At 36.0% G+C, this 17,653-nt stretch overlaps 1 protein-coding gene across 2 annotated transcripts in view; it reads left to right on the top strand.

The window, feature by feature from the left end:
• MON2 (MON2 homolog, regulator of endosome-to-Golgi trafficking) overlaps positions 1-17,653 on the top strand; it is a 102,041-nt gene that overhangs the window by 46,540 nt on the left and 37,848 nt on the right. For both annotated transcript variants that reach the window (XM_021385050.1, XM_021385051.1), the window contains exons 25-29: positions 494-692; positions 2,450-3,078; positions 7,979-8,122; positions 8,962-9,090; positions 10,926-11,116. In XM_021385050.1, the coding sequence (XP_021240725.1) occupies positions 494-692; positions 2,450-3,078; positions 7,979-8,122; positions 8,962-9,090; positions 10,926-11,116 (1,292 nt within the window). The remainder of the gene's footprint in view (positions 1-493; positions 693-2,449; positions 3,079-7,978; positions 8,123-8,961; positions 9,091-10,925; positions 11,117-17,653) is intronic.

Below are 17,653 nucleotides of genomic sequence, written 5' to 3' on the forward strand. Positions count from 1 at the left end.
CCCTTCCTGCACAGACAAATGACTCCTCCAGTTTTGCAAAAATATGTTGACATTTGAGGGTCATGTGATTGAACTGATCTGATATTAAAGTGAGCTTTGCTTTGCCCTCTGTTTGGCTCTCTTTTCTAAAAGGATCAGTCAGAAGTCCTTATCCTAAAATCACAGTCATGTTGTCTGTGCCTTTAGGGAAAAATCAGGCTATGGTTGAGTCTGTTGCCTGTTGTACTGTGTGAGGTATCTGAGATCTGCAGATCTGTACTGGCACTGTTCTCAGTGGCTCTGATCATGCTGTTTCTAACCCTTCTTAAGTGAGCATCAGTAGGCTGATTCTTACTCTTAGCTGCTGCGGACACTGTTTTGAATAAGGAAATTCTCAAGGTGACAAAATTACATATAGGATAACAGAAAACTTACTATTTTTGTTGTTTTACCATGAATACAGCCATGTTGTTTTAACTGTTGGTTTTTTTTTTTCTTTTTCTGAATGTTGCAGGTTTTATTTCACCTGCTGGATAGGGTTCGAGAATCTTCTACTACAGCTGACAAAGAAAAGATTGAATCGGGAGGAGGCAACATCCTCATCCATCATTCAAGGGATACAGCTGAGAAACAGTGGGCTGAAACATGGGTATTAACACTGGCTGGAGTTGCAAGAATATTTAATACCCGGAGATACTTACTGCAGCCTTTAGGTAAAAGATAGATTTAAAGTTACTGAAAGATACAGTTAAGAACTTTCAGGTTTGGTTTGTTTTTTTCTTCAGTTAGAGCTGAGGAAAAATCTTAATCTTTGCTTAGAGGTGTGTTATGTTATGTCTCACCTCAAATGTGATGAAAATTACAGAGCTTTTAATTCTTTACAGCCGAAAATTTTAACTACCAGTTTCATCTTCCATGCCATGATACTTGAGATTGAGTTTCAATAGTCACATTTCTGAGTGCCAAATAACTTTAACTTGCAGTAGGCTGATAATTATAATTTTTGTGCTCTTTTGGTTCTCAGAACATACTTTTCCTCTGGTCTTATTAAAATTGCACAGTGCCTACCTAGAACTTTTTCATAGCTTCCACGTGTCAAGTTTATAAATGTTCTTACAATGTAAAGAGAACTCATAAAATCAGTGAAGCATATAGATTAAAAAAGAAGGGGAATGTTTTAATGAAAAGGTGGGACTCAAAAGATGCTGAGATTACCTGCTATTTCAAGTGATTGTTTTTTTCCACTCACTCTACCTTCTTTCCATTCCTCAACTATTGTCTAGCACAGAGACGTAATTTTGAGTTACTTTACTGTTGTCCTAATTGCACCTAACTGAAGTGGGTCCATCTTTTCTTCTTATTCTTTAAAATCTTCTCTCTTTTTCTAAGGCCTTCCTTTTCACTTCTATAACTCCTTGGTACCTTTATTTAATCCTCTCCGTTTTTCTCAGGCTCTGGTGCTGCCCTGTTTCTTTTTCTTACTATAGAAATGAAACATTAGATCGTTTACCAAGCTATTGTGAAATACTACACATACAGTTGAACAACATACATGTGTTGATTCAGTTTAGACTTCTAAATAGAGATATTCTGATAATAATTTCAAAACATTTCTTTTCCTAATTGAGTCAGCAAGGACTCCTGTAATGTATTACTTTTAAAAATAAGACTATGATATAAAGAATGTACAGTTCGCAAAGATATTTCCCAATTACATTAATATACCTTCACTATGCCATAGTGTACGATTAGTATATATAAAAATGGAAATAAGTGCTTAAATTTCATTTGTGATAGAAATCCCAACGTATTAATAGCCATCAAGAATATTGGTTATTTGCAGAAATGTAACGTATTTGAAACCATATTAAGCTTGAATTTCTTGATTTAAAACTAAATAAATAATAAAAAGTTACAGAGCTACTGTAATTATTCAGATCAATAGTACGTGACATAAAAAAATGGAGTTTAAGGCCAAATTGAACTAAAATCTCAAACTCCACAGATAAAATCTTTCTCTACAGTACAGTTATATCAGCATGTTAAAATCAATTCCTTACAAATGCATTATATGAGTACAGATTTGATTCTTTATTCCTTGTGTATACTTAACATCTCTTGATATCAACAGGCTTCTCTTAAGCGCAAAAATAAATCTGTTTCCCTGTCCCAAATAAAGAAAACATTTTTTTCTGGCATGTGATGCATATGATGTATTGCTAGCTATTTTGGCATAAACATTCATATTTCATTCTTTATATTTGTGCGTTTGTCTTTTGCATTCATTCTCTTTGGCTACAGTTGAACTGGCATATTTTAAAAGGCATTGAAACCATCAGGTGACCTTGTGAAATCTCTCTGTGTTAGAGAAACAAGTACATGAACAGCCTTTCAGAGATTAGTGACTGGGCAGGTAAATAGCAAGCCAGTACCAAGCTGATTTTTTTTTTCAATCTTCTTTTTTGAACAGGAGACTTTTCCCAGGCCTGGGATGTTCTTCTTGATCACATTCAGTCAGCGGCACTCAGCAAAAATAATGAAGTTTCCTTGGCTGCTCTGAAAAGCTTCCAGGAAATCTTACAAATTGTTTCTCCAGTCCGAGACTCGGAAAAGCCTGACACACCACCTGCTATCAATGTTTCTGTACCTGTGGTGGTAGGAGCGACAACTGCCACTAGTCTCGGGAGATCATTCATGAGAACTGACTCCATAGGAGAAAGAATGGGAAGATACAATGGATCTGAACTACCTGTAGTAACAGATGAGATTGAAGATTTGAATCTTTGGTGGGCAGCTTGGAACAGCTGGTATAGGATTGGTTCAGAAAGTACAAAGCCTCCAATTACTTGTGATAAATTGACTTTCATTCCCAGCCAGCCTTTTCTTACAGCTTTAATTCAGATATTCCCAGCTCTTTACCAACACATCAAAACTGGTTTCAGCATGGATGATCTCCAAAAGCTGGGTGTCATTTTGCATGGTGCAGTTTCAGTTCCAATCAGTTCAGATGCTTCCCCTTTCATCCTTCCATCTTACACTGAAGCAGTTCTGACAAGTTTACAGGAAGCAGTGCTTACAGCTTTAGATGTTTTACAAAAGGTAATAATGGGACTTCAAATGTGTTGTGAAAAGGAAACGAGACTGTCTCAGTTCTTCCTGGAGCTTTAGTGGGGAGACTTAAATTATATTTTTTTTTTACTTATAATTGCACAGTGTACTGTCTTAGAACAATCAAAATTCCATTCCTGTTGCAATCCTGCTGTTCTGCGTTGGAGGGAATGATGTTATCTATATGAAATGCATTTTTGCTAGATTGCAGAAGTACCTTAAGCGTGGCGATGTTTTTATAGCCACTTTCCTGTCTATCTAATATTTAAGTATTGTACTGTTCTGAGAGTCTGTACGTGGAACTGGAGAAACAGTCTTCCAAATAGTATTCCTTCTGTTGCCCCTGTACTGCCATAAACAAAATGTAGGAGAATTATGATCATGAGATCTTTGACTTCACACAAAACGTAACATCTTAAAACATCTCTAGCAGACTACCTTCTTACCTCTTATTAACCAGTTGTTTAAGAATAATGCTGCATCTCTGCATAACAAACTCATACTCAAAAAGCACCCCTCATGCAAACAACTATGTAAATATCAAATTAGGGTGGCCTTTTATGGGATAGTAAAAACAGAAAAGTATGCTTCTCTCGCTGAAACTCTAAAGCATTGTCCAAAAATGATTGTTAATTCAGAAAACATATTTATTCAAAAGAAGCAGAGTTGATACTGAATGAGATAATGTCTTTAGATTAAGCACTGCTTTAAGAAAAATACCATACTGTTTGGGAAATGCCAGAATTAAAAGTGTCCGTGCAACCTGACTTTGCTCCCTTTTGGGCTTTCATGTTATGACTACTTAACTGTGTGGACATACCTTTTTAAAATTCTCAGACAAGATCCCGTCTCATTCAGCTCATAGAACGCATGGTGCCTACTTAATAAGCAGTGCTGTGGTACTTTGTTTTTTTGCTTAGTGTAGATTGGCTTATCTCATATTATTTAACCCCCACAAGCAAGGCAAAATCTTTATCTTGCAGTTGTACATTTAGGTTTTGGTTTTAAAAACTGACTGTATTTATGGAAAGAGATATAAGAATACAAGTTGGTGTCAGATCTCAGTGTTGTATATGAGGATATAAATAACATAAAAGACCACTTGTATCACCCCAGTGATCACCAGTCAGGCAGGCTTACCCTTTTTTTCACCCATCCCATTCAGCAGCTCAGACCTGCTGAAGCCCTGTGTTCTCTCCCCGCCTTCATTTCTTCGTTTCTGTTTTGTTTTCCCTGTTCAGTCACTCCACAGATTCTTCAGTTTCTCAGATTTTCTTGTTTCTTTTCTGGTCTCCTTTATCTGTAAGTTCTTAGCTCCAAAATTTTCCAGCACTTTCCAAAGAGTTTCCAGCATTTTTAACATGGGTTTTTAACTGCATATCTTTTTTCTAGTCTCATTCTTGTCAAGGCAATAAACTGTTTTAACTGAAGTTTTCTAAACAGCAATAACAACTGCAGCAAATCCCCGTGTGAAAGAAAGACATGTTAGCCTAGCAGTTACAAGGCTTTGAAAATAAGGACTTAGATAGGAAGTCTTAGGCACCCTAACATCATACAGTAAACCCTATCCCATCTATAGTTACATTACTAACAGAACAGCATTGCAGTCATTAAAAACTAAGTTAAAATATATTTGGAGGTGGGTAAGTTCTGTGAAGTCTCATGATCTTCCCTCAGCTGTGTAGTGTGATGGAATTAACATGACAGGGCAGACTGACAGTGCGGAGGTGCAGCAAAGGCCATCTGTGCAAGAGTCTTGCTGAATGCCACAGTATCTTTTTCCTGTGTTGAAATGAATTAATACTCAGGAGTGCCCACAGGCTCTAGTGTGGTATCTAAAGGAGTGTATGTAAATATTTGCTACCTTCTTTTAAACAAAATCTCTCTGGAATACGGAATCAGAGTGAGTTTTGTTCTTTGTTGATGCAGAAAGATTTAGGTCAGTTAACGATTTTGTAAAAATCTCTGGAACAACTTTGCAGTTGGAATAGCATGAAAAAAGTACTTTTTAAAAGCTGAGTCCCTAACTGGTCTAACAGAGATGTTATGATGTGATTGTGCTAGCAAAGGACATTATAATGCAAGAAAACAGGAATGGAAGGCAAGCTTAGTTCCTATTTTAGACTTCCATGTGTTGAGTCTATTTTAGATCCATTGTTCCTTTCCTTTTTATTTATTGTTAGAACTTGTTTTCCTGTCTTTCATTGCTGTAGTCTAAGTGCCTGCTTCACCATATTAGATCAGCTAAAATTTGCACTCAAGCCTGAATTCTGATTGTTCTCACTGCCTACTTATATTCACTCTGGGTCAGCTCTGCGGTGAGCCAGTTGCCTCATCAGGCAGAAGAACACAGATGCACACTTGGTTACTATCAAATAACTGTGAATGCTGCCTCTGTAGGCAGTATGAATGTAAACCTCTTGAGCCGTGGGTGTGGTGCCCAAGGCTGTGTTTATATTTACAACAAAGTTAGTACAGACTTAGCCACTGAGAGCTGTAAAAATAACAATTCCATGACAATAGTTGCACTGGGAGGTGTTTGATAAATTTGAGCTATTCAAAAATGTGAAGGTTTGTACTAGGATGTTTTAAAGCATGAACTTCTAAAACTAAAGTACCATATCAATTTTTACAGGATACAACAATCAGCCAAGTGTTTTGTTCTAGGGCTTGTGTGTGTTTCATGGCTGCCCAACCATTACTTTTTTATTTATCTCTCTCTTTACTTAGGGATGTAAACAAGTGCACTCAATGCAGTAAATATTACTCTATTTTATAAGCACCTCTTTTAAAGATACTTTCAGCATCCTTGGTTCCATGCTTGCTGTGCTGTTTTTGCATTTTTCAACTGCTTAGATAAAAGATATATGCTGTCAGTCAGAAATATAAACTTATTTGAAAATCAGTTCTAGTTAGGTGACTTTTCAAAATAGAATGGCAAATGACCTAGTACTCTCTTTTTTTAATATTAGGTAATTTTGAGAACTGAAAAAATCATCAATAGACTGGACAGAAAATGCTTCTATTTGTAAAATAAAATGTTTACAAAAGCTTCATAAAATGCAAAGAATAAGAACCTACTGATGCACAAACTTTAAATAAGTAGTAGTTATTGCTTTTGATCACCAGTACAAGAGAAAGTGGCATCTTAAGGAGCACTGATCCTAGATGAGTAATAAGAACAATAATAAAAATCTAACAAACTGGAAGGAATAGCAAAGTTAGTGTGAATTTTTGTCATTGTAGATGCTAAGTTAGTCTTCTGGCAGTAGGGATAATATTGAAGATGCGTACAGAAATTACTTCTGTGTGAGACTTCTATAGGGATTTGTGGATGTTCTTTTTCTCTTTCTGATCCAAGTAGTGTTATACAAAATTATTTCTTACATATACAATCTTGCATTAAGCTGTTAAAATTTAGTGCAGGGACTTTGGTGCAGTAGCACATCAGCCAAAACTGTTCTACAGTGTGTCGAGTACATCAGATCAGCAATTAAACTCATAGTGTTCTGCCACACAGGGGAGTTTCTAGCATCAAGCCATCTTTTTCTGAGGTCAGTACAGTCTTGGACTCAAACACCAGAGAAGGAGCATAGCTTTTTAGAAAGAGCAGTGTTCCACTACATTCATAATGTTGGTTAAGCTTTTGGGGCATTAGGGCATGTATTTTCAGTTGCAGGAAAATGGGGAAAAGGGAAAGGCCATTTATGGAGTGCTGTGGTGCAGGATTGTATGAAGGTGCCCTAGGTCTTAGGGTGATGCCTGCAGCCCCAGCTGGCTTATCCCCTCTCTCAGCTGAGGACTGGAGATATTCACTAGCCCCTGGAATGTCATAGCTCGTAACAGCCCCAGCATGGAGGCTGCAATCACAGCTTCTCAGCTGTTGGCACCTTGAGTTAGTTTTGCCTCAACTTGTCATGAATGGTCTTTAGTTAATGGAAAGAGAATTTGATTCCTCCCCAGAAAAAAAATGACAGTACAAGACCAAGGTTTTTTTGTGGAGCAATAAATAGACTGTTTCTTGAAGCTTTGGGAGGAGGGATGTGGAGAGAAAGAGCAAGACTTAAAATGACAGAAGGTAATTGGAATGGCTTCCTAGAATTTTTGTATCTGACTTTGAAAATAGATGCTCTGCCTTTTCCCTGGGATTTTTATTGCAATAGGAAATCATTACACTATGACAACGTGATATTTCACTGGCATCTTCTAAGGACACCCTAAGTGTTTCCAATTTTAACACAAGACTATGTGTTTCAGCTATGCCAAAATGATATCATTCTGATTTTGTCTTTCTTTCTGTGAGACACGATTTTAACTGCTTACGGAAACTTTGTATGAATTACTTCTGAGATTTAAATGCTCCTTAAAGTAGACCTTACAGAAGATGTGGCTGGGATCAACAGTCAAGAATTATATGACCCGCAAATATGTCATATCAAAGCAAAGTCTGTAAAGAAAAGATATCTTTTATTAGACAAAATGAGATATATGTTAGTAAATAAACCTACATTGCCAAGTATCCTTATAATTTTTAATGAAATAACAGATCTTACTATTCTTAAGCTGTTAGAACTATACGTTGTCTTTTATGCAGCGTTACTCCTGTATAGTCAATTTCCTGCATGGTACTGTAGTAATAATTCTGCATATTTATTAAATAATACTGATTAATTAATTGTTAATTAATATTGATAGTGTTGTTACAGCTTTAGCATCATGGTGCTGTAGCAAAATCATTTGTGAGCTAAAAAAAATAGTAATCCTTATAATTAGCCGATATAGCAGAGACAGACATAGGGATTCTTCTGTAGGAGCTCACTGTACTGAGGCATAGTTTTATGTGTTGAAGCTCGAGATAAATATCAACCTTCTGTTTTTCCTTTTGGTATAGGCTATATGTGTGGGCTCAGAAAATATGCAGATAATGTATCCTGCAATCTTTGACCAGCTGTTGGCCTTTGTAGAATTTTCATGCAAGCCTCCACAGTATGGACAGCTGGAAACAAAGCACATTGCAAATGCAAAGTATAATCAGGTAATTTATTACAAGTCTCACCCGTTTCATTTGGCTGGTAAACACAATTCAGCTTCAGATATTCTTTAGCAGGATGCATTTATTCTATCTGTGAAAACTTTGCTGTGCATGTTGTGTAATAAGTTAATTTATTAGGATTTTTACATGCTTTTATCTTCTTTTGCTACCTTTGAATTCTGCTTTTTTTTTTTTTCTTAATGTAGTTTGTATTTCTCCATGTAGGAAAATTCTTCTCTGGACACCAGACATAATGGATATGTCTGAATTTGTCCAGTGAATTCATCTAAAATACCTGCTCCTATATTTGACACTAAATTAAATAGAAAAACACCATAGTTCTGAATGGAAAAATTCCTTCAAGCTGCAAATTTTTGCATTGCATGTGCTGTAGAGAAATAGGACATGCTCAATAATATATATATATTTTAAATCTGTGTACTCTTGCTGTTCACTAAGCATGAGCATCTGATTCAGTGTAATCTAAGAGGTAACCGTTATGTATGTATTAATTCTTCTTATTCTATTTGTCCTGCAACACAATGGAATCACACTAGATACAACTATTTGCACCGGTGAGTTAAATTTCCTTAAAGATTGTCCTAATGTAGTTGTCTTGCCTAGATTGCAATATTTCTCCTATTAAAATGTACTTTACTTCAATGTAGAGTACATTTTCATAGACAGACCACATTGTATTTGCAGTTCGGTTGCTTGGACCGTGTTCTTACCAAAACTTGCATGCATTAAACTGAGAGTTCAATGCAAAGCATTCAATTTCTGTTCCTTCATTAATACTTTCACACATACAGTTCAGTAATTTACTGTTTTTTTTTCCCTAGGCGGAATGGGTAGCATTGAATTATGTGCCATTTGCTGAGAGATCGTTGGAAGTGGTTGTGGACTTGTACCAAAAGACAGCTTGCCATAAAGCTGTTGTAAATGAGAAAGTTCTTCAGAACATTATTAAGGTAAAGGATTGTCCAGCTTACGCTCTGAATTAATGGAGTTTTTATTTTCAGACAGTGTTGATAAACAGTTTCTAGGAAGCTTAAAGCTTCAGTAAAGCAAAAAATTGATAGTGTATGAAGATGAGCAGGAGGTTATTTCTTGTGATGCTGCAAACACTATTGCTCAAGGTGTATGCGTTGTTCTTTACCTGGGTGATATAATAATCAGTATTTCAGTGTTAGGACAAAAATCAACAAATGTGTTAGGCCAAAAATGCTGAAAGTATTATGCACCTGAGTCTGAAAAGCAGGCCTCTTAGTAAATACAGCAGAAGGCTGAAGACAAAACTGGCATACAGTTTTTGTGGAGGTGTGCTCTAGTTATTATTTGGGGCTATTTTTAATGGCTTTATGTGTCATTGCTGTAGCTATAAAATGTTATGGGTGCACAGATGTGCCTTCAAGGTGAAAGTGCCAAACCCATAATTTTTTGACCTTGTTTTTAGCAAACAAGTTTGGCAAATAGTGGAAGTAGTAGTAAATGTCTTGTGAATAATATATTGGACCTAAACTTGTTTGTCATCACTTGTTTGTCGGCAGGTTATTCCTTCTTAGAAATTCAGAAACACAAATGTATTTAAAATAGTTGCATGGTATTATTTGGAATTTGTTATGAACTAAATGTATAGATTTCAAAACTGATACAGCTGTTTTCCTCTTCTGTTTCAAATGGATAGGTGAAACTGATACAAAATGCTTTTTTCAAAAGTTCACAGTTGTTAATAATGCGCTCTACTACAGTAAATGAAAACACTTCTGGAACGGTTTTTCACTTGTCTGAAGCTCATGTTTATATTAGAATTAGATTTGTTTTCTATGAGCAAAAGCATCAGAAGAAAATATTCTGTTTCTCTCTAGGGTTGGATCCTAGCTCTGATTACTAACTCATTGCCAAAATTTTTTATAATTTTATCTCTCTTGAGAGTGAGCTCTCCCTTTGCTTTCCTTAAATCAGAAACTTTACTGAAGGTATTAGGGGCATATACATAACAGCCAAATTTAGTTAATACGTATTTGAAATATAAATGAAAGAATTAGATATCCAAGATGTCTTGGTATCAGCTCCTAGTTAGTTCACTGTCAGTTGAATGACAATGCTAAAAGGAGTAAATGAACGGCAAGTGGTACATAAACTTAGTTTAAACATGTTAATGAGTGTCCTTTATAGCTACTGAAGCTAACTTTCTATCCAAAATTTGCTGTTTTAATCTGCTATACACTGGAGTTGTATAGCAGCCCTTTTCTTCAGAATTTCAGTTCTTTTTGCTTTTAAACTTTCTGTGGTTTAACAGTCAGCAATAACCAGATATCTTGCAGTGATCACGTGCATAGTTCAACTTCTGCATTTTGGGAAAAGGTTATGGCTTCTCTTCTTTCTTTTTAAACTTTGGAACCACTTGGGAGAACTTTCTAGATACAGAACTGAACTCCAGAATATACTTATGGCAAAACAGCCCACAACCTGTTAGATGTTAGGTAAGCCTGTTTATCAGGATTCACAGAAATGGTGGATGGTAATATAGAGAAAGAGAATTAGTGGGTAGATTCCTAGTGTAATTGGTAATGGATCAGATCTGGCTTCTAACCTTGTACTTGTTAACAGACCCATGCTTTAGCCGGTTGGTATAGGGTAAATAGTCTTTATAATTATATTTTAAAAAGACCATCTCAAATGCCAGCAGAAAATGTAGAGATGTGTACTATCATCTATTCAAATGCTTGCTGAGATCTGCAGAAATCTTATTCTTCAATTTCTCTGAACAACTATAAATTTCATTTGATATTCCATTTTGCAGACACTGAGAATACCACTTAGTCTGAAATATTCCTGTCCTTCTGAAAGCACATGGAAGCTAGCTGTTTCCTCTCTTCTCAAAGTACTTTCTATTGGACTACCAGTAGCAAGGCAGCATGCATCTTCTGGAAAATTTGACAGCATGTGGCCGGAGTTAGCCAATACATTTGAAGACTTTTTATTCACTAAAAGGTAAACACAATTTCCTTTTTTTTTTTTTAACTAAGAAATATTTGTAAGCAATTTATTCACTAATGTAGTCAAACGATGTACCAGTAGAGTTCAATAAAAACAGCCTTATTCTTAGCTACTTGATACCTGAAGATGACTCTAATGAATGAAGGAAAAGAGGTAACCAATTTATCTACTTTTAAAAAGTGTACTTTCAGTGAGCAGTAGACAAAAGTTCATTGAAGAAGGGAAGTGTCAAAGCAAGGAAAAGCTCAGCTGAGCTCTGAATGCAAGGCATAGCCTTTCTGATTAGGTCAAGAAATTCTAAACAGACTCCTTAGGATTGGGATTTGATAAAGAGTTACTGATATATATTCAGTTTGATCAGAACTGCAGCATTATTTTTTTTTCCAGTTAAGATGAAAACAATTAGCTATATTTATAATACTTTGTGAAAAGATTAGCAGACAGACTGACAGATACATATGCTTAATCTCTCAAGAGTGGAACACTGTGGTTGAGGGCATGTTGAGAAAAATCAGAAAAAGAAAATGATAATGATTAGAGATTAGACAATCTGACATATAAGCTTGCTGAACCAGAAGAATGCATTATTGGGAAGTTGACAGAATATGGTCAAATAATTATTTTATTCACTTTACAGTGGGTAAAAATGCATTTCAGTACAGCAAAGATTATCAAAGGTTAAACATGAAGGACACCTTTTACTGTAGGTAAGGTTAGGTATTGTAGAAGACTGCACAGAAGGGGTAAAGAATTTTCACCCCCTGTGAGCATCTGTGGATGAATAGCTTTCAGCAGTAGTTGGGTATATCTAATTGTGTCACAGATTAAAGGACAATGTGGAATATGAAAAAATTAATTCCCTGAATAAATTAATGTTGATTTCAGTTATAAATTAATCTTACTTTTTAATAGAAAACAGCAGGGTTCTTCTGTATCTAATACTAATATTCTGTGTATATTTGTGTGTGCATACTTTGCAAACACACAGGAATCAGCAACCAAACACAGCTGTATTTACTAGTGATGAATAAATTGCAGCTTACCCAAAACAGACAAAAATGAGATACCAATGAAACTTAATTTTAGAGGAATATCTGTTAGTAAAAATGTTTTAAATGAGTGGCTTTGGAATTCCACCAGTAGGATTATAATGCAATTGTATGAAAATCCTTTCTTTCATCTTAGATTTTACTTGAAAGAAATAATACTAGATAGAAAGACCAGGAAATCAAAAAAGATCATCAAGTGCACAGAAAAAACATCTAAGTGACCCCAAATGTTTGTTTTGTTGCTTCACTGTTTCTTTAATTTAAAATAATCTTTGCAGTATCTTCTTTGGTTTTGTTTTTGGCTACAGTTAGTATTCCAGCTTCCATTCCAGGAGTCCAAGTCAGCTAGTACCCTATAATCAATACCATTGTAGGGTTTAGAAAATTAAAATGAAGATTTTTCTGGTTTTTGTGGGAGAATGTATATTCACTTAGAAGTTTCTTCAGGAATTCATACTACTATTTGCTGTAAATTAATTATTCCTAAAATATCTGTGGAAAAGATGAAATACATCCATTTTGCATGTTTTTAACTGACCCAGATTGGCCATGGTTCAGCTTTGGCCATTAACCATTTGTAAGTCCAGGGAAGTAAAACTATAAGAGATCTTCAGCATAGATCAAGATTATCTTTTATCATCTGCATGACACTGGCCAAATGTGTAATCTCTTTTTCTTAACAAGTGATTTATACTTTTCTTGAAAGTTGTTCTAACCACAGAAATTCCATCTTAACATGTTGCTTGCTAAAAACAATCATGTTGGAGTTAATTAATATCTTTTGCCAGCTGTCATGCATGGGAGAATATTCTCTGGAGGTAAAGGAGGCATTGCTTCTGTGAATATTTACGATGCCCCAAAATTTCTCTGTCTTTTCTTAACTCTGGCTTTCTCTCTTAAGAGACCAGGGTGTATTCTGCGATTTTATATACAAGATACATATATAAAGGGATATAAAGGACCAGCATTTTAATCAGAATTAAAGATTTTCTCAGATATTGCATGAAACTTTTTGGCTCTCTCACTTAGAAGCTTTAAAGTTCAAAAGAATTTAAAATATTAATAATAGGCTGGTGGTTCATGGAACCACGTGGATAACAGCAGGATAATTTTCTTGTTATCTGGTCTTCTGCTGTTCAAGGCCACTATCATTACTCCTTCCAGGGTTTTTATCAGTGGATATTTTATGTTTGTTTGTTTGTTTTCCCAGGCTTCACTCATAACTGTGTAAATATTTTCCTTCTGAACATGCCCTTCAAACCCTTGTTCTTCAGGGCTCACTTACCACTTCTGAGATGGTTCTAAATATGATATGTCTGCATCTCTGTAAACCTTGAAAATCCTTTACCATAGTCATAGAATCATAGAATGGCTTGAGTTGGAAGGAACCTTAAAGCTCATCTACTTCCAGCCCCCTACCATGGACAGGGCTGCCACCCACCAGCTCAGGCTGCCCAGGGCCCCATCCAACCTGGCCTTGAGCACTTCTAGGGATGGGGCACCCACAGCTTCTCTGGGAAGACTATGCCAGTGCCTCACTGCCCTCTAAGTGAGAACAAATAGGGAGTTCTATTAGTAATACTTTGTAACTGATTTGGCTGATTTTTCTTTCTACCTTTGTTCATTTTTGTATGCACATCATCCAAGTCTCTACTGGGCTGAGGAACCAGAAATTTTCCTAGAGTAGAGAGATAAAAAGTTATTTCAGTTTCACTGGTGTTCTAAATTTCTAACAAACATTTTAAGCATTTTTCTGATCTAACTCATATTTTTTCTAATCACTGTGGTCCTAGAAATTACATCTGTGGATCTCCTAATATTGCTTCTACCAGTGAAATTGAGTTGGTGTTGGCAAGAGTCACTGTGGTAATAACCCTTAAAAAAAAAAATCTCTGAACCTCTGTGTTTAAAATAGTGAGCATCCCCTGCATGCTCTTTCAAGCAGGAATAGGTTTTCAAACTAGCTGTGGAGCTGAATGACATGAGATACACACTGATGCTTGAAATGTACAAAGACAGCAGAAATGGCCTTTGGAGCTTTGTACAACAAGAAATTTCAAATATAGCCAAAAGCGTCCAGGTAAATGGAAAAGGAAAAAGTTATTGCCACAGAGAATTAACAGCTTCCAAACAAAAAGCTTCAGCTTTTTTTGTTTTTGTTTTGGGTTTTGTTGTTGATGTTATTCTTGTTTCTTTAAGCAAGCTACAGCTGAGAAGGCTTGATAATCTTGATTTTTATTATAAATCAAAATGACATCTAAAAATACATTTCACATAACTCAATTTATACAAAATTGTCTTCTAGTAAGAGGCTGGTCTGTTTATTATTTAATATCATACTTCTTTCCCAGAGGCTTTCACAGAAGCATGTCAAGCCATTATATAAAATAAAATTCAACAAACGTGCATATATATAATTTACTAGAGCAGAAGTCTGTGCTTACATGAGGGAATTAAATCAATACTTTCCAAAAAGATGCTTCAGAGCAGAGTGCCGCTGCGCACAGCAGGACTCTCTGTGGCTGTTAGCTCTTTGTTGTTAGGTTTTAAAGACCTCCCTAGACACTGGGCAGCAGCTGGGAGCTCTTTACCTGGAAAATCCTGCACAGAGCTACAGTGTGCATTACACTGCCTCTTATCTGCACTGGCTTGTGACCCTTCCCATTCAGTTAGGCTGTACTGCATCAAACAAACAAAGCTTTTGCCCCTAGATGTTTCGTACAGGCATCTTACAGAAATCTATTTACCTGGGAGTCATTTGCTACATGAACAAGAGTATAGCATCATCTGTGACATATATGGTAGGTCAGATATAGATGACTGAGCAGAAAGGTCATAAAACCTCTTTAAAGTAAACCTCAGCTCAGAAAGTCAGTCATTCATAAACAGGGAAGTGTCAGAATGAAAACCTTCCATGTAATTCAACATGACCTGCATACGTATGCATCGTAATTGTTCATATGTCTACTTAAAGGGCTTGCATAGTTATCTTTTTTTATGTTAGAGAATGTATAGAATGAACAGCTACTTAAGATTTTATTCTTTGCTTTTGACATGTAACACCGAATTTGCTGATAGCCTAACGCACAAACCAATAAAAAAATACAATATAATCCTTTTGAGGCAGGGAAGTATCTTTATTTTCAAACAAGAACCTACTGTCACAATTGCCAAAATGAAAATTAGCTGTGGTTGTGCAGATTCAGATCCAGGTGTCTCATGCTAAGTACCCAAAAGATAGGAAAAAGAAGAACCCAGCCTAGTAAAAATCTGTTTGACTCAGTCAGCATCATAAAAGAACAAAAGAAGGAAAAAAAAGGTGTTAGCCAAACAAACCACATCTGAATGAGATTTAGAAGGCTCCAACCTTTCCTGAAAATCAAAGGCCTGGATGTATACCCCTATGTGGAAAAGGCTGGCACAAGTCTATGGTCATTTATCTGGCAGCTGCCTTTCTAGTGAGCACATGCTTGGCTCAGAACTACCCCCTGCATGCGTCTGCTGTTTCTTGGAGAGACATGGGGGTGGAGAAAAAACTGGGAGTTTTGAGGAGGGAGTTTGGAAATGAGCCAAAGGATGCTGGTCTGCTTGCTGCTGCCATACTTCACCAGTTCCTCAGCTTGCAGAACAGCTTGGTTCTTTGTTCAGCCCAGAGCACCGTTTTCCTTGCATCTGCCCATGCTGCAGTAAATTAGGCAGGGACTGTGGCAGACTGGCCCTATCATTTTCCTGCCTTTTCAGTAGTGACCATCCTGTGTACTTCTCTAGAGCAAATAAGGCACCATCTAATTTAAGGCCCATTCTAAGAAACAAACATACACAACAACAGCAAGTTGTGTAAGTAAGCAAGTACCACACGCCATCGTAATTCAAATGTTTCAAACTGTGCCTTTCAAATGGTCACACTTCCAAGCTGTTCCTCAATTTGAAGATCTTAAAATATCATTTAAAAAGACAAAAACTAAAATTATGGGAAAAGGAGAGGATTTAACATATGGAATTATATTAATTCTTTACAGCTCTTTACAGCTCTTTTATTAATGTTGTTAATGCAGTGATTATTGCATTAGCTCTAATAAAGTTACCTTCCATGCAGATCAGACACTGCAGAAATACTAAACATACAACCCCATGAGTTTTGCAGTAGTTTTTACATTTCAAAGGGACAGAGGCATGAGGATTTTGATTTCCGCTCTGTTAGAAAAATAAGAACAGCATAACTGGGTCAAAACAGACAGATACCTAGACCTGTGTGCTGTTTCCGATGGATTAGTAGGATATCTAATGAAGAGTGCAAGGTAACCACAGAGTGATATTTTCATGATATGCTCCTTCAGCCTCCCAGTTTTTGTAGCTCAGAAAGTTTCTGTGGTGCACGTAGCCATTGACTCACAATTTCTTTTAATAATTTGGTTAACTAATTTGAATCTGCATAGATTTGATCAGGTAGATCCCATCATACAGGATTATAAGCATTGTATTTGAGAGTTTGTCAGTCTGTTGTGTGAAGTACCTTCTTTGATTTTTATTTTTTACTATTTTTTTTGTCTGAACCTGCTGGTTGATTCCCTGCCTTCAAAACATTACTTGTAAGCAGAAATTGTACCAGAATTGAACCAAAGTTTGTAAACATGGTAAACAGACTAAAAGATTAACTCAAAAAGCCCACATGTGGTCCAAACTAAAAGACTGATGAAGACACATCAGCAGAAATAGCTGATTGCCGTTTGGAATCTCTTACTCTTTCTGTCTTACTGAGGTACTAGTCCCAGTAACTCAGCAAGCAGTAGCATAATTCAGCAAAAGAAAGGGAATTTGAGTCTACTTAGCGGGTACTCCAGTAAGTAAAAAGAATGACTCACTAAATGAGATAGAACTTCACAAGAAAAAGCTTCGTGAATGATAGCTAGCATAAAATTTCCTATTGAATGATACAAAGATTTCCAAAGTTGCAAGAAGGTAAGGTAGGATCTTACAAAGTACGGGGTAAAATTAATGGTTGAATCACTTCTGGGCATTTTATCTGTAAATAGATTTTTGTATACAATGGGAGAATTGCAGAGAGTTCTGAAATTCTTCAAAATTATTGTCTGTAAAATGGATTTCTCTCTTCCTAGAATTCCTTAAGAATGAGAACAAGTATCAGTTATTAACAAAAGTGACAGAGTAATGTCCCATTAATGAGAAGTGTGTTTCATTAACACAAAAGAAAATACAATTTTTTTTTGGTGAATATGTGCTAAAAATTAAGAAATTCTCAACAAAATCCTGCGTAGTCAGAAAAAAGAAAAGCAAAATCAAAAGAACCTGTGATGCCTAAATGATACTTTCACAGATGTATGTCAGCAAGTATTGTGACTTCTGCACAATATAAGACAAAAAAGATTATTTTGACATGCGTGTGAAAAATGGTGTTGCAAGTCCTTAACTGCCCTAACTCTTCATTTTAGTGTTTTACTAGTTTTCCTTTGAACCATTTTTA

Source organism: Numida meleagris, chromosome 1 (assembly GCF_002078875.1).
Source record: "Numida meleagris isolate 19003 breed g44 Domestic line chromosome 1, NumMel1.0, whole genome shotgun sequence".
Classification (NCBI taxonomy): domain Eukaryota; kingdom Metazoa; phylum Chordata; class Aves; order Galliformes; family Numididae; genus Numida; species Numida meleagris.